At 38.1% G+C, this 24,430-nt stretch overlaps 1 protein-coding gene across 4 annotated transcripts in view; it reads left to right on the forward strand.

Moving 5' to 3' along the window:
• The window catches only part of UBE3D (ubiquitin protein ligase E3D), a 157,281-nt gene that overhangs the window by 96,901 nt on the left and 35,950 nt on the right, over positions 1–24,430 (forward strand). The window contains exon 10 of one of the 4 annotated variants that reach the window (XM_053904695.1): positions 19,639–19,842. The exons of 2 other annotated variants lie outside the window; for them this stretch is intronic. In XM_053904695.1, coding sequence (XP_053760670.1) covers positions 19,639–19,665 — 27 coding nt within the window. In that variant the 3' untranslated portion in view covers positions 19,666–19,842. Of the gene's footprint in view, positions 1–19,638; positions 19,843–24,430 lie in introns of those variants that run through there. One more of the 4 variants, XM_019442744.2, reaches the window with a different exon arrangement.

The raw sequence follows: 24,430 nt of genomic DNA on the forward strand, positions 1-24,430 counted from the left end.
GTTATTAGGTGAGCATGGATAAGGTGGGAGGCTGTGAGCCACGGCAGATGTCCAAGGGTTGCTGCAGATGTAACAGGAGGCAGATAGACCTGCATCAAGATGGGCAGACACTTGCCAGAATTTGTGCTCAGCTCTCATGGTAATCCTTGTGTGCATTCCAGAGAATTAAGAGAGTAGTGTTGGCACACTCAACTCCTGAGAAGTGTCAGCCTTTTTGTTTTTTTCCTGCTAATTCCTTTGTCCTTGGTGGGCAGAGATAATCAGGAGTTGAGTGCTACTCATTATATTTAGGGAATCCAGTCTCAGAAGTAGTGATTACTGCTCCATTTTCAGTCTCTCCTCTAAACAGATTTCTGAGCGTTGGCTTCAGCAATTTGGGTGTGAAAAGGATGTTGCCTTCTTCATCCCTTTTTGCCCTGCAGGGCGTTCTTGGTTTGGGAAAATGAGTAGGTATCCTTAGTTTAATACGGTTCTCTAGTATGGATTCTCGCTTCCTCTGCCTCCTTTCACATCCAACTGTCATTCTGCCCTACTCTAGAGAGAGCTTGGAGGATGCGGCCAGGCGGAGAGCCAGCTAGAAGCCACTCACCCCGCGCATGTTCCCCGCCACACATCCCTCTTCTCAGGAATTTCTATCCCTACCTAGGAATTAGGGTTATAGACAGAGCAGGATAGTTCCCAGGCTGTGCATGGCACTGGCCTGTACTCTGAGGAGCTGCTACTTGGTAGGAGAGCTTGACTGGGCTGGCTTTGTCCTTATTGAGAGAAGCAGGAATGGGGTATAGCCCAGAAAGTCAATAATTATGTCTCTTGGGGTGCCTGGGCGGCTCAGTTGGTTAAGCGTCTGACTTTGGCTCAGGTCATGATCTCATGGTTCATGAGTTCATGAGCCTACTTTGGATTCTGTGTCTCCCTCGCTCTCTGCCCCTCCCCCACTCAGGCTCTGTCTCTCCCCCCCCCCAAAAAATAAACATTAAAAAGAAATAAAAAATAATAATTATGTCTCTTGTTTTGTTTGCTGTTTTAATATATTAACTTCCCCACCCCCTGCCCCGACTCTAAAGGAAGTGCATACTCATGGCAGCAAATGATACGTATTTGCACTTTTAGCCTAAAAAGATAGAATCTTATAATTAAACCAACTACATCCTAGTCCATTTCAGCCCATCTGTCCTTCTAGACATGGTGGGGATAGAAGGCCTGATGGCACAGCCTGGTAGGCTCTCAGCAACCTTTGTGATTTGAGGGCACTCACTCTCTCTGCATTTCTAACTCTGAAATCCTAGTGAGGAAGACTGGAAGACAAACAGGGTCTGTCTAATTCTGCAATGATGGGATTATGGCTGTATTGATTCTTACATGTCAGGATCCATGGGAAGCTTGTTTGAAATTCAGGTCTCTGGTCAGTAACTCTGGAGGAGAGCCCAGGAATCTGCATTGTAACAAAAAGCCAAAGTGTTTCTAATAAAGCTGTTCCAGGACCAAGGTATGAAACACTTGTATGATAACAGAATATACTCGCAATAAATGTAAAGGGAAAAAATCTTTTAATTATAATGAACACCTGGTTCATGAACTCAGGTTAATTATTTTCCTCATCACTTTTCATTATTCACCTGCACTTAACACAATCCCTGACTTTTGAAGTAACCTGAAGCATTGTCATGGTGTTTATATTTTTTCTTTTACTTGTTTTCTTCTACCATGACCCCTCCCTTTTACAGTCAGGTGCTTTGTAAAATCCAGGTGTTAGTTACCTCTCCAAGTCATCTTGCTGCCACTCAGTTATGCACACCTAACATCCCAGTATCTCACAGTCTCTGAGTTTCTTCCTTCCTTCGGGGATGTGCAACCTCTTGACTCCTCTCTCCTTCTCAAGGCAAGTCTAGTCTGGTAGGACACTCAAGGTGTAGTGTAGTCTTAGATCTGCCACCAACTGGACTTGCGAACCTGGTCTAGTTAGGTAACATGTACGGGTCCCAGTTTCTTTATCTGTACATTGAGGGGATTGGGTTAGATTATAAAGTTTCTTTAAAGTACGTGCACACAGAATCATTTTGTCTGCTCCCAGCTATTCATAATTTATCCACCAAGGCTGAATAGTATAACTTTGTTCCTTAAAGGGACTAGGTTCTTATTTCTCCTGAACATCTTGAAAGTGTGTAACTGAAGAAAAGTATAGATGAAGCCACATTATGTGTTTTTATCTTTTTCTCTCCAAGAGAATGGAATCCATATCACAAGACCTTCCTAGTAGCTACAAAGAAGGGTCAGGAATGATGGGAGTAGAGAGCTGTGTGGCCCTCGGCTCTTCCAGCCTGAGAGACCCAGATCACTCCTTCATGAGAAGACCCTGGCAGATGGACCGTTAGAGAAAAGGAAGAGGAAGAAAGTTGGGATATTCTCTGGACAGCCCAAGCTTGACTTCTCTGCTTTCCTTTTCCTTCTCTACTCTCCCTCAGGCTTCTAGTACTTTCAAGTTTGCCTCTTGTTTCCAACTCTGGATCCTGGTCCACATTGAAACATTTGTGACTTAGGAATTTTCCAGTGGTTTTACATTTGCATTTATTTGTAAATAAATAAATTATAAATGATTGCTTATTCCAAGAAACTTTTCGAAAATGTGGGCCTTTCCTCTTGCCTGGAGCTGTAGTAACAAGAGGACTTGGCTCTTTCTCACACATTTAGCACGACTGTGTTCAGTCAAGTGGCTTCCTGGTGGTGGGTCTTCCTTCCTTGGAAAGGAGGCTAAAGAAATATGTCTGCTTTTAGAAATAAAGTAGCATCAAGATGGAAATGACTGAACATGCTTATCCCATAGAGGAAGCTACTGTGTTGTTCACAGGAGCTTTGCTAGCTGGAGGGGGAAACAGCAGCCTGGGAATGATGCCAACCTTTAAGGGAATGATGGATTGCAAGGTGGAACTGCTCTAAGTCTCCATTGAGAACCTCTCGTGAGCCCTCCTAGAAACGACGAATAGCTTAACCAAAGTGAAACGATTTAGAACAGGAAAGGTGTTAGGGCACTAGGCCAAAAGAATGGTGAGAAACAAAATGAAGTTATTTTATTGTCCTTTCCATCCTTGCTCTTCTATTTTTTAATTTTTGTTAATGTTTATTTATTTTTGAGAGAGAGAGAGAGAGAGAGAGAGCGCGAGCATGAGTGGGGGAGGGGCAGAGAGAGAGGGAGACACAGAATCCAAAGCAGGCTCCGGGCTCTGAGCTGTCATCACAGAGCCCAATGTGGGGCTTGAACCCCCGAACCATGAGATATGACCTGAGCCAAAGTCAGATGCTTAACCTACTGAGCCACCCAGGTGCCCCCCCATCTTTGCTCTTCTAGACCTGCTAAGTGACATGGTAGGGAAAAGCCCTGGCATGGAGGCAAGAGATGGGTTTGCATTTTGCTCAGCTGCTCTACCTGCACCAGTGTGATGGGGTATGAATCACCTACCTGCCTAGATCTCAGGTTTCTCATTCTTCCAGCTCAAAAATCCACTGATTCTAAATTTCAGTAGTTGAAGGACTCACAGTAGTGTGAAAGCTTCTGAATTAAGTTCACCTGAAGAGGAAAGACTGACATCCAATTTAAGGCTGGCTTCCCCTTAAAGATAAAGATCAGCATGTTTGCTTCTTACTAGCTTAGAAGTTGGGAATGATAGTTGCAAAGGAATGATTATGTTGGGATGGCAGGGAAGGGATGTCTGTACCCTCAACCTGGGCTTCATGCAGTTAATATCTGTTAGCTTTCAACAATTGAGGTCAGTTGGATTTATCTGTTGTATACAGAAGGCTGTCTAGTGCATTGTCTGAAGCTATAATAAAGGAACATAGACTAAACCAGAGTAAAGAATTAGCTGAGTATTGTTTAGGTACTGGTGCCTTTTCTTCTCTTTTTAGAGTTGTACATATGTAGGTTTTTTTAATGTTTATTTATTTATTTTGAGACAGAGAGAGAGTGCACGCATGCACAAGCCGTGGAGGGGTGGAGAGAGAGGGGTAGAAAGAATCCTATGAGGATTTAATCCCATGAGCCATGACATCATGACCTGAGCTGAAATCAAGAGTCGGATGCTTAACCCACTGAGCCACCCGGCACCCTCGTGTGTAGTTCTTTATAAACAACTACCTTTGTCCATACTTCCAATGTCTTTGACTCTCTTGCTTCTGATCTTAAATTATTATTTCCTTATCTTTTAACTTCAGTTTGGATGTCATGTGTAAAGGCAATAAACATTTGAGACATTGTCCATTTGGACTGTCAGCTGCTTTTCAGCAGGTCTTGCTAATATACTAATGTTTTTAGCAAAAATCAGCGTTACAAACAGAAGACATGGTTCTCGGTATTTTAAATAGGTGTGTTAAATCTACTTACATGATTGTGATTTCTAATATAGTTGGAATTATGTATACCATCTTTGTATAGGTGAGTGTGATGAGAGGGGTGTGTATTTTTTGGTAGTTACACTTTTCTTCCTTTTTTCTTATTTTTTAATCTCTGTTTTCTTGATTTTTTTCATCCTTTTAAAGAAAATTCTCTGCTGTCTTAGAAGCAGTAGCATGAAGGGTTTTTTTTTAATGAGTGCTCTTAAAATTTTTAAATACATAGAGTAGAAAGTTTTCTAGCAAAAACGAAATCAGTATCTTTACGTTTTTCAAACAGGCAAGAACTTTATCAGTATTTTATCTATGTTTTTATTATTGAAGTATAGGTGACATACAATGTTATATTGGTTTCAGGTATACAGTGTAGTGATTCAGCAATTCTGTACATTACTCAGCACTCATTATGATTAAGTGTAGGCACCATACAGTGTTATACTGTTATTGACTATGTTCCTTATGCTGTACTTTTTATCCCTATAACATTTGTTTTGTAACCGGAAGTTTGTCCCTCTTAATCACCTTCACCTATTTCACCCATTCCTCCCCACAACCATCTGCTCTCTGGCAACCACAAGTTTGTTTTCTGACTTTTAAGAATCCATTTTTGTTTTGTTTTTGGGATTCCACATATAGGTGAAATCAGGCAGTATTTTGTCTTTCTCTGACTTATTTTGCTTAACATAGTCCCCTCTATTCCATCCATGTTGTCGCAAATAGATCTCATTTTTTCTGGCTGAGTAATATTCCATTGTACATGTATACCATATCTCCTTTATCCACTCATCTATTGGTCACTTGGGTTGCTTTCATAACTTGGCTATTGTAATATGACAGTAAATATAGGGGTACATATATCTTTTCAAATAAATGTATTCTTTTCTTTCAGTAAATACCTAGTATTGGAATTATTGGATCATATGGTATTTCTATTTTTAATTTTTTGAAGAACCTCCATACTGTTTTTCACAGGGGTTGCACCAATTTACATTCCCACCAGCAGTGCACAAGGGTTCCCTTTTCTCTACATCCTTGCCAATTCTTTTTATTTCTTGTCTTTTTGATATTAACTGTTCTGACTGGTGTGAAGTAATGTCTCTCTGTGGTTTTGATTTCCATTTTTTTGATGATTAGTGATGTTGAGCATGTGTCTATTGGACTCTGTATGTCTTCAGAAAAATATCTATTCAGGTCCTCTGCACATTTTTTAAATGGATTGTCTGGGTTTTTGAGTTCTTTAAGTTCTTTATATATTATGGATATTAACTCTTTATTGGATATATGTTTGCAAATACCTTCTCCCATTCAGTAGATTGCATTTCAGTTTTGTTGATAGTTTTCTTTGCTGTGCAAAAGCTTTTGATTTTGATGTAGTCCCAGTAGTTTATTTTTGCTTTTGTTTCTCTTGCCTGGAGAGACTTATCCACTGCCAAGAGATTACCACCTATGTGTTCTTTTAGGAGTTTTGTGGGTTCGGGTCTCACATTTAGGTCTTAATAAATTTTGAGTTTGTGTTTTAAATGTACAAAAGTAGGCCAGTTTCATTCTTTTGCATGTAGCTGTCCAGTTTTTCCAACTCCATTTATTGAAAAGCCTGTCTTTTCTTCATTGTATGCTTTTGCCTTTGCCATAGATTAATTGACGATTTACACATGGGTTTATATCTGGGCTTTCTATCCCGGTTCACTGATCCATGAGTCTATTTTGGTGCCAGTACCATACTGTTTTGATTACTATAGCTTTGTAGCATATCTTGAAATCTGGGGTTGTGTCACCTCCAGCTTTGTTCTTTCTCAAGATAGCTTTGACTATTTGCAGTCTTTTGTGGTTCTATACAAATTTTAGGATTATTTATTTTAGTTCTGTGAAAAATGCAATGGGTATTTTGATAGGGGTTGCATTGAATCTTTAGATTGGTTTGAAGCTTTAGATTGTAGTGTGGACATTTTAACAATATTAATTCTTTTAGTCCATGAGCATGGAATATCTTTCCATTTGTGCCATTTTCAGGTTTTTTTTCATATTGCCTTATAGCTTTCAAAGATTGGATCTTTCACCTTCTTTGTAAAATTTATTCCTGAGTATTTTAATCTCTTTGGTGCAACTGCAAATGGTATTATTGTTTTCTTAATTTTTCCTCTGCTGCTTCATTATTAGTGTATAGAAATTTAATGGATTTCTGTACTTTGATTTTGTATCCTGTGACCTTACTGAACTCACTTATCAGTTCTAGTAGTTTTTTGGTGGGAGTCTTTAGGGTTTTCTATGTATTGTATCATATCTTCTACAAATGGTAAAAGTTTTACTTCTTCCTTACCAATATGGTCTGATTGCTGTGACTGTGACTTCCAGTACTATGTTAAATAAAAGTGGTAAGAGTAGATATCTTTGTCTTCTTCCTGATCTTATAGGCATTGAGTATGATGTTACCTGTGGGGGTTTCATATATGGCCTTTATTATGTTGAAGTATATTCCCTTTAAACCTACTTTGTTGAGAGTTTTTATCACAAAAGGACATTATATTTTGTCAGATGCTCTTCTGCATCTGTTAAGGTAATCATAAGATTTTTGTTTTTTCTCTTGTTAATGTGATGTATCATATTGATTGATTTATGAATATTGAATAATGCTTGCATCCCTGGAATAAATCCCACTTGGTTGGGCGAATGATCCTTTTAATATATGTTGAATTTGGTTTGCTAATATTTTGTTGAGGGTTTTTGAATGTATATTCATTAGGGATGTTGGCCTGTAGTTTTCTTTTTCTGTAATGTGTTTGTCTGGTTTTGGTATCAGGGTAATGTTCGCTTTGTAGAATGAATTTGGAAAATTTCCTACCTCTTGTATTTTTTGGAATAAATTGAGAATAGCTATTAATTCTTATTCAGATTTTTGGTAGAATTTACCTATAACCTATCTGTCTTAGACCTCTGTTTGGTGCGAGTTTTTTGATTACCAATTCAATTTTGTTAGTAATTAGTGTGTCCACATTTTCTATTTCTTCTTGATTCAGTTTTGAAAGATTGTATATTTCTAGGTTTATACAAATTTTCTAGGTTGTCCAGTTTTTTGGCATATAATTTTTCACTGTATTCTCTTGTAATTCTTTGTATTTTTGTGGTTTCAATTGTTATTTTTACCCCTTGATTTCTGATTTTATTTATTTGACTTGTCTCATTTTTTCTTGATGAGTCTGATAAAGGTTAATCAATTTTGTTTATCTTTTCAAAGAACCAGCTTTTGGTTTAATCAATCATTTCTATTGTTTTTTTTTTTTCATCTCTACTTTATATATTGCCATTCTGATCTTTATTACTTTCTTCCTTCTTCTTTATATTGTGAATTTTATTATACTTGATGACATCACAGAGTTCCCCTAACCTCTCCTTAATTTTTATTATTATTTTTTCTTTTTACTGTGCAGCTTGGTTGCTTTCCATTACCCTGTCTTCTGGGTCATTGATCCATTTTTCTTCATCCTGTAATCTGCTGTTGATTTGTGCTAGAGTATTTTCCACTTCAGGTATTGTATTCTTCAGCTCTGTTTCTTTTTTTACATATATATATATATATGTATATATATATATATATATACATATATACATATATATATGTACATATATATATATATTTTTTTTTATCTCTTTGTTGTTCTTACTGAGTTCATCCATTCTTTTCTTAATTCTGGTATCTTTATGATCATTACTTTGAACTCTTTATCAGGCATATTGTTTATCTCCATTTCACTTAGCTCGTTTTCTGTGATTTTTGTCTTACTCTTTCACTGGAATATATTCCTCTGTCTCCTTATTTTGTCTCACTCTCTGCATTTGTTTCTGTAGTCTAGGTAAGTAAGTTACATCTCCTGATTTTGAAAGTAGTGGCCTTGTGTAGAGGAGGTCCTGTAGCGTAGTCCCTGCTGGTCATCAGAACCAAATGCTCTAATGCTTCCCTTTGTGGGGTGTGTATGCCCACCTGTTGTAGCATAGCTGCAGTTGCCTTCAGCCCAGCCGGCTGCAATGAACTAATACATCTGTTGTGGGCACACTAGGCATGGTTTATTCCCTGCACTGCTGAGAAGTGTGGCTGCAACAGCAAGGGCTTGTTGGTGGGTGGGTCCAGTACTCATCCTGGCTATCTGCAATTAACCTCTCTGCCACAGCGGCAGGTATATAGAAGGCAGGACTTACTCCTTGCATAGCCAGCTCGAAGGCCCAGCTGCTGGAACTGTGGGCATGATGGTGTGTGAGGTTATCTCCCCTGCTGCAGGAGTCACTTTGGAGGTGGGTCTGCTGAGGAATGCCAGGTGGGGCATTTGGTGCTAGCACGGTAGATGGAGAGTTAGAACTGGCTTCTGCAAACATCTGGCTATGTAGGCTGGGGGAGTGCAAGAAAATGGCTCCTCCCAGCACTTTTGTTCCTGAAGAAATCTCCTACAGATCCCTGCCCCTCCTGCACAGATGTAAAATTAGTCAATAAATCTCATTCACCTATACCCCAGGTACTTTTCAGACTGCTACTTCTGTGCTATGTCACAGGCCGAGTTATTTAGCATGGGCTTTTTAAGGGTGGGGACTGGATTTCATGCCACCTTCTGGAGTTAAGTCCCACTAGTTTTCAAAGCCAGATATTATGGGGACTTATCTTACTGGTGCAGATCCCCAGGGCAGGAGTGCCCAATGTGGGGTCTGATCCCCACCTCTCCATGCTTGTGATATCCCTCCAGATTTTGGGTAGTCATCCGGGGAATTGGTTCCCAACTGTGTCTCTACCCCTGATACCCTTTTCTCTGTGGCCTTCTCTCTGTGACTAGCTGTGGAAAGTCTTTTCTGCCAGTCTTTGTTTGCAGAATTAGTTATAATAGATGTACTTACCTCAGTGCATCCATGGGATGAGGTGAGCTCAGGATCCTTCTACTCTGTGTTTTCCCCATCAAGTTCCTTAACTCTCTATTTAGCACATTTTCCCCTGACCCCACATCTTCCCCATTTATTCTCTACTGTTTTTATGTGTTTCACTTAAAAACAAATAAATTACTAATTTTAAATATTTTAATATTCATTACATACCTACATAACAGTTGGCATGCTTTTTGTTTTTCTCCTGCATCCCATATCCTTTAGTATTCCTTTCATTAAGTCTATGAATAGCACACTCTCTTAGTCTAGGTCTAAAATGTCTCTATTTTGTTCACAGTCTTGAATGATGACTAAGCTAGGTATAGAATTCTGTACTCCTTTTCAGTGAAGATCTATCACTTATTGCTTTCTGCCATCTATTTCTGTTGATAAGACAGCTGTTGTAAGATTATTTGGTATTACTCTGAAGATAACCCATGCTTTTTTCCCTACCAGTCTGTAAGATTTTATCTTTGTGCTTGGTGTACTGTAGTTGTATAGTGATGTCCAGGTGTGGATTTAAAACAATTTTTTCTACTTAATACTCTGAGACCACTTTATCTGAGGACTCCTGTCTTTAATTGGTTCTGGAACGTTGTTAACTATTATGTAGTAAATCTCCATTATCCCTCCCCTCCCATTTCCTTCTATTTACCTCCTATGAGACATATATTAGAATCTTTTAAGCTTTTCTCCTTTGACGCTTAAATGTTCTTTCATATATATACCTGAATTCAAGATAAAGCCCTCAGTACTGTTTTCCATTTCACCCATTCTGGTGTTTATCCCCATTATTGAGGTTTTTTTCAATGGATATATATTTTTTATTTCCGAGATACAAAGTTTCAAAAACCTTTCTGAGAAAAAAAGGGGGGACACGTGGGTGGCTCAGTTGGTTCAGTGTCTGACTTCAGCTCAGGTCATGGGCTCATGGGCCCATGGGCCATGGGCTCATGGTTTGTGGGTTCAAGTCCCGCGACGGCTCTGTGCTGACAACTCAGAGCCTGGAGCCTGCTTTGGATTCTGTGTCTCCCTCTCTCTCTGCCCCTCCCTCACTCATGCTCTGTCTCTGGAAAATAAACATTAAAAAAAAAACACCTTTATGAGAATTTGAAATCAGCATGCTTTTAAGTCTTTTTTCATTTGTTCTGTTTTTTTAATTTTGTGTGCAGCTGCTTAATCTTCTAGTTGTTAATTTTGTAGCAGTATGATTTAGGGTTCAATTTCTCATGTGTTTTAGAATTTTAGTGTCATCTTTGGCTTTCTAGGACTTAACCTTAGTTTTCATACCTGTAGAAGGGGAATAATACCTACCTTTACTGTCTGGAAGGACTTTGTAAATAATAAAGGCAAGGTGTGGCCATTTTTATAATTAATGTAAGTGGTATCACATTTTACCACTGCTCTCTATCTTTGAAGTCAAATTTGTTGAGGATGGGTAGGTGGCATGATGAGAAAAGGAAATGCATTAGGTCATAATAGAATTATACATCCCCAGATTTTTAGTTGTCTGCTAAATGTCAGCAGTTCAGGGCACAAATTGCAGAGTAGTTTCTAGAAGCAAATGGATTGTGGCTTTGTTTTTACTTTTAGAGTTGTGTGAAATAGAAAGGAAATTGTGTTTAATGACAGTAGAGCTAGCTCAACCATTCACTGCATTTTCAGTTTTTCTTGACTCTATTGTTTCTTTTCAACCCGATAATGGTGTCTCGAGTGTACCTTGCTGTATAGTGTTTAGGTGCTTTTAAAAATCCATTTAAACTAAACTTGCTCTGGATATAAACAGAGGGTTTATTACATTATGTCTTTCAGTTGATTATTACTTTCATTTCATAACATCAAAGGCTTGGAGAGTCTCACTGTGGAGATGATGCTTTTTATCAGTTTTATAAACCACTTTGTATCATCCTTCTCTGTCCTGTGCACCCCGCCCCCCCCCCCCCAAAAAAACCTCCAAAAACGGTGTTGAGAATCAGTAAGAGAAATCACAGTCTGAGTTTGACTCTGGATACACAGAACTAAACATTTTCTTCTTCTGTTGCCACATTCTTGGCAAAAGTCGGCTGGACCCCTGCTTTTCTCCTTAAACAGGATATTTTTTTAAATTGAAAAACTTGTATCTCACTCTTTGTTCTTCCTCTGGAGAGTCAAAAAAACGTTCCATACGCATTTCCAGATAGCACAAAATGGCGGTAGCTATATAATAATCAGGCTCAAAAACTGAAAACAATACGAAACAATTTCCCAATTATAAAAGTTCTGCGCAAATACTTGGAGAGAGACAAGGCCAAAAGTGCAAACTAACTGTGAGTAAATAGAAAAAAACATCAACAAGTCTAATTCCTTATACTTTCTTCCCACCTCCACTCTGTCATAAGGGTTTTTGTGAGCAAAAGCAGAACAAGAAAAACTGCAAAGAAGACAGAAGAGAGAGGCTAGCAAAGGTGCCTGAGGGTGATTTTGAATGGCCACTAGAAAAGTTAAATCCAGCCTAAAATAAATGCTGGAAAAATGTGTAAGCAGATCAGAGCTTGGATTATAGGGAAGAGATTTTAAAGTATATGTGATTGAAAGGGCCAGGTGACATATAGGACAAGGTATAACATTTGAAAAGACAGACACAGTGTATAGGGGGCAAGCATAATTTATTTTATTTTATTTTTTATCGTTATTTATTTTGAGAGAGCAAGAGAGAGCGTGAGAGCATTTGCAGTCTCCAGCAGAGAAAGGGGAAGGGGGGGAGGGACAGAGAGAGGGGGAGAGAGAGAATCCTAAGCAGCAGAGCCGTCCAGGCACCCCACAAGGCACAAGCACAATTTAAAAGGGTAAGCATTACTTACTGGGGCAGTCTTTCCTCTGGAGGAGAGGAAAAAAGGCAAAGAAAAAGAAAGGGCTTTTTAGCAATTAGATGGAGAAAAGAAGAAAATCGGGTTGAAGGTAGGGGGGATTTAGGGTTCTGTAAGACAAAGAAAATCACATAATCAGAGGTCTGACAAGTCCTTTCCCACCACCAAAAGAAACACACTGACAGAAAAAACCCACTCAAGTACCTGGGCTTTGCTAGGCTGACGGAAAAATCCCAGACTTTTTTAAAAATAGGGATTAAAAAAAGAAATACTCCAATATCATAAAAATGAAAAAAAAATAGAGAAATTTTGCAAAAAATCATGAAACACAGTCTTAACCATCAATTCAGGAAAGACCTTCCCTGCAAAATGACCATGAAGCAAAAGAAAAGTGTTTAAGTTCACACTCTAGACAGAATTAAGGACATCAAGCATTTGAGATATGAAAAACCACTCTGAGTCAGAAATGCAAAATGGACAAGAACCAGGATAAATAGAAAAGGAGTTGATTGAACTCAGGAAATGTAAGGAAGAGAAGATGGTCTCAGGAATGAAGAATAAGTTTTAAATTGCCCAATTGAAAATAGACACTAATGAAAATTTAATAAAGGGTTTGAAGATAGAAAATAACCAGGAAAATGAAAATGACATAAAGGAAGAAAGAAAGAAGGGTCTGAAAGGGAGGCAGATTTTTACCTCTGCCCTCTTAGGTTTTTTTTTGGCAGGCTCTGAGAAACTGACATAAGACAGATTAACAGGAGAAAGGCCTACAAATTTATGTAAGTTTTGTATGACACAGAAGCCCTCATAGGAGTGAAGGACCAAAGAAATGGCAAAACCCATTAGCTTGGAAAGAAACTGTGAATCAAAGATTTTATATAATTAATAGGTTGCACAGAGAAGCAATTGGGGAAAGGCAAGCTATGTGAGGAGGCAAAAGGAAGGTAAGAATTATTTTAACAAAGTCTGTTTGTGTAAAAACTTTTTGTCTCAACTTATGGTCCTTGGAATGCTGTTTTCCTTCTGGTTTAGGAAGGACAATTTGCATATGGGAATTTCATATCCTGCGTTTAAGAAAAAAGAAGGAAGTCAATGTGTTTTTCTTGTGTGTGTGATTGCTGTTTTTCAAGTACTTTAACTCAAAATAATCTTTATGTTAAAGTAGCCTATTTTGGATTTTCTTATTCTGCAACCCTTCAGGTCTAAGAGGAATGGGAATGAAAGTTAAGTAAAGAAAGGATCACTTAAAAATTTGTTTTCAGAGTCCCTAAGGGAAAAAAAGGGAAACAAAATAATGATACTGAGATAATATTTAAAACTATACTTTAAAAATAAATTATAGGGATGCCTGGGTGGCTCAGTGGGTTGAGCGTTCGACTTCAGCTCAGGTCATGATCTCGCAGTTCATGGGTTTGAGCCCTGCATTGGACTCTGTGCTGACAGCTCAGAGCCTGGAGCCTGCTTCAGGCTCCCTCTCTTTCTGCCCCCACCCCACTCATGCTCACTTTCTTTCTCTCTCTCTCTCTCTCTCTCTCTCTCAAAAATAAATAAGCATCTTAAAAAAATTTTTTTAAATAAATAAAAATAAAGAAATAGAAAAGACCTGAATCTACACATTGAGGGAGTTCGTTGGGTACTTGGGAAAATTAATGCAGACTGACCAAGTCTAAAACATATCTGACTAAAACTCGTAGATTTCAGAGATAAAGATAAAATACTCAAGTGCTCTAAGCCAAAATATCAAATAATTTAGAAAGGCAAAATAATTAGACTAGCATGAGACTTAAAAACCTACAAATCAAGACAACAGTGATTGATATGTAAATATCAATATATGCCTCTTGTAGGGAAAGAAGCAGGATTATGTTTTGTAAATTCTTGGTTATAAAATACCATGATAGACGTGTGACTAAACATATCAATGCTAACAATAAATGTGAATGGGCTTAATTTACCTATTAAAAGAAAAATATTTACAATTTGGCTTATAATGTAAAACCCAAGTATATATTCTGTATCAGATACCTAGCTGAAACAGTGATTTACATATTCAAAAAAACCCCCAAAAACTCTCAAGGAAAGAAAGTGTGAATCAAGGATTTTATATCCAGCTAAGCTGTCTTTTAAATATCAAAGCAAAACTGAACCAGTTTTGGCCATACAAAAATTTAGGGAATCCTGCATTTACCAGTCTTTCTTAAAGGATGTACTAGAGCAGGCGTCAGCAAACCATGGCCTGCCATCTGTTTTGTAAGTAAAGTTTTACTGTAACATAGCCACAGTTACTTGTTTACATATCATCTGTGACTGCTTTTCTGCTACACTGTGACAGAGTTGAGTAATTGCAATAAGGCCTACAAAACCTAAGTATTTACTTTCTGATTTTTTACATAAAATGTGTGTTGACCCCCAACCCCAAGATTCCCAAATAATGACTGAGAAAACATCAGCATAGGACTAACATCAGTTGTGGCCTTTACATGTACATAGGTGTTCATGGAAGACCAGAACAGGGATGGGCATGATGGCATAAGACGAATACACAAATGTTGTATACTGTGATGAAGTTGAAATAATGTAACTAAAAACTGGGAGGGGAAGAGATAGAGAAAGATGAAAATTGGGGGAAAAAAATCACAGTGTATAAACAATAAGCGAGTGGTAAAGAATACCATCAGCCAAAGAAAAACCTAATAAGCCAAATGGTGAATAGTTAAGGGACATTTAAAAGTGCATAAAGGGGCCACTAGAAGAAAAGTAAGAAACTCTTCTAAAAATCAATATATGCCTCTGGTAGGGGAAGAAACAGGATTATTTTTTGTAAATTCTCAGTTATAAAATACCATATTAGATGTGTGGCTTGACATATCAGTCCTAACGATAAATGTGAATGGGTTTAATTTACCTATTAAAAGAAAAATATTTACAATTTGGCTTATAATGTAAAACCCAAGTATATATTCTATATCAGATACCTAGCTAAAACAGTGATTCACATATTCTAAAAACAAAGGATGGACAAAAGTTTGTATTGTATAAATGGAAACAAAAAGGAACGTTAGTGATTCTGGTATCAGGCAACATAGGATTTAAGCCACAGAGCATTAAACATGACCAAGGACACTCCTTAATGCTAAAAGCCAGAGTTTACCAACAAAAACAATAAAGGGAAACACCTTTATACCTAGATATTAATTAAATTCTCTTACTAAACAACTCCTAGGTGAAAGGGGACATACAAATTGAAATTACAGAGTTTTTAAAAAATGATGACTGGTCTTTTATAACTGGCTTGAATTAGCATAGTTTTCATGGTTTATCCACGTTGTAACATCTGTCAGTGCTTCATTCTTCTTTGTTGCTGGATAATAATCCATTGTATGGATATATCAGATTTTATTTATCCATTTATCAGTTAATGGATATTTGGTTGTTTCTATTTTTTGACTTTTCTGAATAATGCTGCTGTGAACAATCAGGTAGCTATTTGGAAAAAGATCCGTATGTCACACTGTACATAACAATAAACCCCAAACTGATTCAGGATGTAAATATAACAAATGAAAAATGATAGTGAAAACTGGTGAAATTTGAATAAGATCTGTAGTTTACTTAATCATATTGCACGACTATTAATTTCCTGGTTTTGATGATTTTTCTGTGGTTATATAAGATGTTAATATTAGGAGAAGCTGGGTAAGGTGCACATGGGTATGCTCTGTACTTTTTGGGGACAACTTTTCTCTAAAATTATTTCAAAATAAAATAGTTTAAAAATATTACATGGCAAACCAAAAAAATAAAATAAACATGTTCTACACAAGATGGGAGACTAGACCAAAGCTTATCCTTAGAGCCTTAAAAAAGGGAACATACTGGGTGCCAATTAGAGAAGAGAGGTGTTAGAGGATGGCCGGACTCCATTTGACAGTTGGGGCCAGGAGGGAGCTGGATACAAATCAAGAAGGCATCAGACTGAGTGTAGTTTACTTTATTACCATAATATGTAAGATAACATGTAAGACTTGACATAGAGTTGGAAACTTTTCATATATACACCATAATTAATTGTCTTTCAGTTTGGCTCCCATTTATTTCAAAGCCTTGAGGCTTGTTGGTGGTGTGAATTCACATTCTGAGGGTTGGAAGGATGGATGGAAAATTCTGAAGAAGTAAATGTTGTTATCTTCATCTTTTTAAAGATTCTAGTGTTGAAACACTTGAGATACTGTCAGTGTTCAAAGACTAGTTAGTGGTGTTGAGGAGCTGGAATCTTAAGAAGATTGGTGGGGCGCCTGAGTGGCTTAGTTGGTTAAGCATCGACTCTTCATTGCGACTCAGGTCATGATCTCATGGTTCATGGGATCCAGCCCCATGTCCAGCTCTGCACGGAGTCTTCTTGGGATTCATTCTCTCTCTGTCTCTCTCTCTCTTTTTTTTTTTTTTTTATTAATTTTTTTTTTCAACTTTTTTTTTTTGGGGGGGGACAGAGAGAGACAGAGCATGAACGGGGGAGGGGCAGAGAGAGAGGGAGACACAGAATCGGAAACAGGCTCCAGGCTCCGAGCCATCAGCCCAGAGCCCCATGCGGGGCTCGAACTCACGGACCGCGAGATCGTGACCTGGCTGAAGTCGGACGCTTAACCGACTGCGCCACCCAGGCGCCCCACTCTCTGTCTCTCTTTATCTCTCTCTGTCTTTGACCTTCCCTTGCTCATGTTCTCTGTCTCCCTCTCAAAATAAATAAACATTTAGAACTAAAAAAAAAAAAATTTAAAGAAAATTGGAAATATTCTGTTTTAGAAAGCCCGTATCTAAGTCTTTAATTATAAAAGAGCTTAGTAAAAATGATATTTTCTCAAAAAGCAGTTAAGTGACCCTTTTTTCCCAAAAGTCTTAGTTCCATAATGAGACAGACAGTTCCATTTTATGAGAGTTTATCTCTATCAGATGTGAATAGGGCCCAAGGTCATGCAGGACAAACATGGCTATTGAAAAGCCACTCATTCCTATGAAGTAAGAAATCCTTTGTAGGCTAAATGGACATCTTATATTTACCTAAAGAAAGATTTGTTATTTCTGTGGTTCTGATTATGCCATTTCTTCATACTCTGATTTTTATGTTTTTATTTTATTTTTCAGAGAGAGAGAGAGAGAGAGAGAGAGAGAGCGAGCATGAGCAGGGGAGGGGCAGAGAGAGAGGGAGACAGAATCTGAAACAGGCTCCAGGCTCTGAGCTGTCAGCACAGAGCCTGATGCCGGGCTCGAACCCATGAACCGTGGGATCATGACCTGAGCCAAAGTCAGACACTTAACTGACTGAGCCACTCCCCTTTCCTCTGATTTTATCATAAAGGCTCCCCTTTCCTCTGATTTTATCATAAAATCAAGCAGGAACCATAGTAGACATAGTTTTATTATTTTGGTTGCCATTTTGGTTTTTTGGAATTATGTTTGAAATAATGCAGAACAGTTGATTAAATGAGATGTTTATAGTCATTATATATAAAATTTGGACTAGGTTTAAATATGCAAGGCTTTGTTGCAATAGTGTTTCCATAAGAAAAGCAAGTTCATATTACATCACCTAACTTACAGCTTTTTGTTCCCCCCAAGAACATAATTTACCATATGTACAAAGACTGCTGCTATTTAGATTCCCTTGGATATCTTTATCCAGCATTTTGTCAAAGGGGAAATTGCCTTATGCATAATCTGAAATAATTGAAATAATTGGAAGTATAATGAGAGCCAACATTTAGAAGCTCCCTTGTGCTTTTTTCTACTCTGCAAAATAAAATTATCACTGAATGCATTCATGTTTTAAGATTTAAGCAGACTTGGTAAATGAATCTTGTTTTCTAAATGTGTAGAGGGGCTAATATAAGGTGGTTGGTCTCCCTAAAACAGGTGTTGAAAGATCTTTTTAAGCTTCCCAATACATTTGCAAATTTATCATGATGAAGTGGCAATTTGCAATATAGAGCTGATTACAGAAATCAGGATATAGTTGAACCGTATTTTTAAAAATTCATATTATTTCCTGTTCCTCTGCTTTTTATGATACATGTAACATCATTAATAATGTTCTCAGATGTCCCTGAGAGGTTTGTAGTCTTGTTTTGTTTTTAGTGAATGATAGGAATTGACTTTAAAAAGAAAGTCATTCCTATGTGTGATTCCCAGGATCCGTTTTTAACATCTGACCAAATTTTGCATTCTTACTCACTTTTCACGTGGATTCCATTCCATTTCTGTGTTTCAGTTTAGAAGCCACAGTAAAGTGAACTGAAAATCATCCTGAAAAAGGGCTTGGGTAAAAGCAACTGGGATTTTCCTCTTCAGGAAGTGTTTTTGCAGTGTCATTAGATCTTTGTTTTATATCCCCTGTTGGGTTGTGTCAGGGGAGAAGTCCATGTCAGTTTTAAGATTTCACACTCTGGAGCCAGAAATATGTAGATTTGGATATCAGTTGTACCATGTACTTGCAAGTTGTGTGTGATCTGGGAAAAGTTTCCCCCACTTGTAATGGGAATTTAGTCTCTACTTAGTAGGAAAAAAGGACCTACCAGTCAAGTACTAGTTATCTAATGTTTTTGTAATTCTGTGGGGCATCTACTGTTATTCCTTATATTTTAGAGGTTGCATTTGTCACCATTCCTAATTTTTGGTTGTTTCTTTGAAACAACAGACTCCACCCTGGCTGGTTTGAGCAAAGCAGAATTTATCTGGTAGTTAGTTACATGTGCAGCCAGGAAGAGCACAGTGTGCCACCTAGGTTGTTTTGGGGAAAATGTCACTATGTCACTTTTCCAGGTGACCCTACCCTGCTGCCCTCAGAAAGTCTGACACTTCCCTCCATGGTCACCGCAGGATTCTCCATATTTCATCTTCCAAGTTACTTACTTTGAAAGCTAAGTGCTGAGCAGGGCATCCGTTTGGAGTCTGGTCCCACAATGCTGCCCTGGCTTCATGGAAGGTGGGGGAAACCAGTTTTCTGCCTCTGACCTAGGAGAGTAGGACCAATAAAGAAAGAAATTCCTCAAACATTTCAAGGGTGTTCAGAAGGTGCTGGGCAAGCAGAAAATATGACAGCACTCCAGGGACAGTTTTGTTACAGTAGATTGATTCATAAAGACTAAAATATATCTAAATTACAAGAAAGGTGACTTTGGCTTATTATTCCTTCTTCATATCATATATTTTATTTTTAAAGTAGATTTTGTTTTCAGACTTAACTGTGTCGCTTGTCCTTATCATTCAAATATTTGTCTTTATACATATAGGGCATCTTGACTTTGTGGGCCGTAACCACAGAAGCTAAGCAAGTTAAACCTTAGGGAATAAAAACCTCCTCTTCCTTACCCCCAAGCTTCTGTTGGCTTTTACTGTGAATGCCACCTAGCCAGTCTGTTTTTCTGCACAGAAATATTGAAACTATTTGTCTCCTCCATGACGTGGGAACCTGCTAATTTTCCTCTGATATATATATATATATTTTTTCCTTTAGACATCTTTCTCTTATCTTACCTACTAACCTGGAAATGTGGCTAAACTGGATCTCTATGAAGAAAATGAGCACGCTAGCATTGGGGGGGTACCAGGATTCAACTAGAAGAAACAGGAGTCTTTTTTTTTCCTAAAGTATTTCTTTCTAATTTTAAAACAAATATATAATGATGGTTGGGAATTTTAAAACTTAAAAGTCTAAAAAGGAAAATAAATTTCCCCTCCTCCAGAGTTAGCATTTTGGTGTGTTTCCTTCCAGTGTTTTCTTTGCAGGCATGCTTGGGCGGGAGGAGGGTAGTTGAAGAGAGAAAGAGAGCAGTTGTATTTACAAAAGCGGAATCAGGTTGTTTATAAAGTCAAATCCTACTCTCTTCATTTGTTTCCCATATCAGTTAATAATAGCTAATATTTATTGAATATTTACTCTGTGGTAGTCACTCTTCTGAGCCCTTTTATACATAGTAATTCTTGTAATCTTTTCAAGAGTCCCCATTATAAGTACTATTTTTCATCTATAAATATTTTATATGTATATCTAAAAGCTCAGTTTAAAAATAACCATAGGGGCGCCTGGGTGGCTCAGTCAGTTAAGCATCCGACTTCAGCTCAGGTCATGATTTCGAGGTCCATGGGTTCAAGCCCCGTGTCGGGCTCTGTGCTGACAGCTCAGAGCCTAGAGCCTGTTTCGGATTCTGTGTCTCCCTCTTTCTCTGACCCTCCCTGTTCATGCTCGCTCTCTCTCTCTCTCTCTCTCTCTGTCTCAAAAATAAATAAATGTTAAAAAAAATTTTTTTAAATAAAATAAAATAAAAATAAAAATAACCATAATACCATTACCACACTTTAAAAAGTTAGACATAGCCCTAATGACCAATTTTCAGATTTTTTAAATTGCATTAATAAATTTGGCTTTTTTGTGGTTTTGTTTTTTTATAACTTTTTTTTTTATAATTACTATTATCATTTGCATTTGTTACATGAGGAAACTGAGTCACAGAAATATTTTGAAAGTTGTGCTCACGAAGTGGGTAAGTGGTAGTGACTGTGAGCTCCTCCTTGGTATTTATCTCTGGGAGCTCTTTGAGGCCTAGGTTGAAAGTATATTCCTGCAGAGAGGATTGTTTGTGGGGTCCCATAAGTAGTATGAATTCCATCCTCAGACGTTCCTAAGAGTAGGCTTGTGACAAGGAACTCTCAGGGGTGTCTTTCCTCCCCACCCTCCTGCCCCTGGAAGACAGATTGTTTTTCCAATTCATTTACTGTGGGGGAACGGCAGAGAAGGAAGGGCAGGGATCCCAAAGGCTTCTGATCCAAAGGCTTCTGATCCAAGCTTTTATTTTACAGGGCCACAGGCGTGTCCTCAGACCCCTAGCATTCCACAGGTTAAAAAGCTCATGCTCTAGTCCAGACCTTCAAGGATGAGCAGAATCCTCTGGGAAAACCCTCTCTTCAGACCTGGCTTACCAAGGGATTTCAGAATTCTTTCCTACTTCATAAGATTTGGTTATTCTCCTGACAATTCAACTATGTACTTAAAGATTTTAAGAATATTTATTCAGCATTTTTAGTCTTTCATACTGAGGGCTGCTGCTGACATCAAGTCTACCATATTGAAATGGGAGTTAGATCTTTTTTTTTTTCTAAAAGAGAAATATAAGTTTGAAATTTTAAGTGGTAACTTCAGAAGTTAAACTCATGGGTCAACTTAGTTTTCTAGGTCACAATCATGAGCAGAGAAATATATTAAAAAGAAGCGGTAACTACCATTTTGGGTCTCTTAATGGCATAAAGGGCTCTATGCTAAGTGCTTTTGCAGGAATCATCTCATTTAATCCAACACCACTATTCTGTATGATAGATGTGTTCTATAATTCTCATAGTAAAGATGAGGACACTGAAGCATAGAAAGTTCAGGTGATTTGCCCAAGATCACACAACTAATAGGTAATTTATAATACTGACCTTGGGTCATCAAGAAAAGGTTAAATTATGCTTGATGAAATATTTTTAGGCTTGGTGCATTGCATTTTGAAAGACAGCAAAATGTGTAATATGTCTTAAATTTCCATTTAAATTGTATTGTTGCAGATCAATGTGGTGTTACCTCATTAAAAAGATAAGCATGTCAAAGATATACTAAAGGCAATTCACCTTGCCTTCTTTACTACTTTGCCTCCTCTAAGAAAAATTACTCTTAAAAGACCTCCCAAGGATTTTTCTGGCTATCAAATCCCAAAACACATTTGTCAGCTTAGATGAGAAGAGAAACTTTGTCCAAGGACTTCAGAGATTAATTGCTAGACATGGATATCTTTTGTTCCATAATTCATCCCAAAACGCTTCTCTCTCAACTTCAGCCAACTGTGTGGTATTCAGTTATAGTGTTAACGTATACTTCCCTCTATGGAAGTGTTTCTTGGAAATTTACATATATTTTTCCAGTTGAACATTAATATTATGAATCAGACTTGGAAAATGTGACTTTCTTAGTACAGTAATTTCATGTGGTGGCATTTGAGGTACTGTTTTCTCAGGTAGTGGTGTTTTTAGTGAACCTTCTTTTGCGTGTGTGACACTGTTTCCTGTTTGCCAGTTTGGGGATAAATACTGAAACAACAATGTCTGTGTGTTTTTCTCAACCAAGTTTTCATTCCCCTAAAGTAACCAGTCTCCATTAGTCCAGGAAAATCAGGAAAAAGATATCTGGGAAAACGCTTTGCCAATTCAAAAGTGGGCAGTTTCCCTGATATTTTGACTCCCTCTATGCCAGGCTAGTAATGGAGATCTGTGCTCCGGGTCTCCCCTCTCATCCTAATAATCATCTGCCCTCCTGATCTGCTACTTCTAAGGCCTGGCACTAAAAAAAGAGCCACCACTCTGGAACTTAGCAACCCACCCCCTCCCCTGAGTTGCGTCTCAGGAAGTCAGCTATATCCTTGTGGGTGGCCCTCTTCCTTGCCTCTGAAAGCTCTAGCCTCAAAGAAAGGTAAGGGAGGCCAGTATTCAAACTCACTGGAGTCTTTCTGCCTTTCTTACACAAGAGTGAACACTCTTATAACCTATTTGGAAAGGAATCCTTAGCAGCAACGAAAATACACTAGTTTATGTCTCGTTAAGTCATCCTGTTTACACTGAACCATATGTTCCCACAAGACTGTAATTATCTAAGCTAAACTAGGAATGTGTTCTGGAAAATGCTTTGGTCTTCTTTTCAACTTTTTCATTGAATCAGCTCAGGTATGTTTCTTGGTACCTGCTACCATCACTTTCTCATTTGTCAAATGACTTTATAAACCTTGTACCTTTACCATAAATTGTGCATATATATAGCATAGAAAGCTCAGATTTGTGAAGGGTTCCTGTGACAGTAAGCTCAGGAAATAAAGGTCATTTGCTTGCTCTTTCCTTTTACTTCCCTAGGAGAAGGGCCACTGAGCATTGCATTTTCAGAAATTAAAGGACGTCTGAAAGACAAACACAAAACGGTTGCCAAAGCAAGGAAGCTAACTTCCTTTCCTCCTGCCATTGCTGCTGCTCTGTTTGCTCCAGTATCGCCCTCTGCTTTCTCCTTTCTTCCCAGTTGAGCTTCTGTAATCTCTCAGGAGAAAGTGGAAATTCTTTTCCTTATAAGAATTGGAAAAGAGTTCTCCATTTGAAATGTCATTTTCTTTGATATCCTTTAGAAAAGGAAGCTAATGCAGGATTTTTGAGGCAGAACCTTAGCCTTTCCCTTGTTCTCTAAGTGGCCCCATGTATCCCTTCTCTACAGTCAGCCTTAATTTTCACATTCAATCTGTAGAAACCAGCTTTTTTATTTTTTATTTTTTTTAAGTTTATTCATTTTTGAGAAAGAGAGGCAGAGCGTGAGCAGGGGAGGGGCAGAGAGAGAGGGAGACACAGAATCTGAAGCAGGCTCCAGGCTCTGAGCTATTAGCACAGAGCCTGATACGGGGCTCAAACTCACAGACTGCAAGAAGTGAGATGCTTAAGCGACTGAGCTACCCAGGCACCCCAGAAACCAGCATTTTTTTAAAAAAGTAATGTTTATTTATTTATTTTGAGAGAGAGAGTGCACAAGAGAGCACTCTGTCAGTACAGAGCCTGACCTGGGGCTCGATTTCACGAACCACAAGATCATGACCTGAGCTGAAATCAAGCATCGGACGCTTCACTGACTGAGCCATGTAGGCACCCCAAAACCAGCTTTTAATAACTGTAGTGTCTGACCTCTTATGGGATGCTGCAAGTCCCAGAGGCTGGATAGATAAAGTGGAAGCTTCCGTCTATAATGTAATAATCTAAAAGTAAGTAAAGTTGGCATTATGGGGTCTGGCTGAACACACCCAGGCATTGCATTAATTTGTTGCCGCATCCAGAAGTGAATGCACCTTCAGCTAACTTTCTTCAAGCAGCAGATGGGACCTTAATAGGTGCACTTTCCTCAAACTGAAGGCTGAGTCAACTGTATTTGTTCCTATTTAAAAGTTATACTTGAAATGTGTGTAGATGTTACTAGTTTATAGTCATTTTCTTATAACGGATCATTAAATATATTGGATTTGTATCTGCTTTCACCCACCAACACTGAATTCATCCATCCCAATGCTTAAATATCTTGAGTTCAACTCAATGTTCCATTCATCAGAGCTAAATAAAATAGCTAAACAATTTACCAGTTATGAATCTATTCTGAATGTACCATCCTTTGATATGAATCTCTGGAAACTAATAATAAGGTGTATGCTATGGTTCTCTCTCTCATTATAAGATCTATTAATATGAAAAGTAGAAAA

Source organism: Panthera pardus, unplaced genomic scaffold (assembly GCF_024362965.1).
Source record: "Panthera pardus isolate Hobbes unplaced genomic scaffold, ASM2436296v1 HiC_scaffold_17, whole genome shotgun sequence".
In the NCBI taxonomy this organism is placed as follows: domain Eukaryota; kingdom Metazoa; phylum Chordata; class Mammalia; order Carnivora; family Felidae; genus Panthera; species Panthera pardus.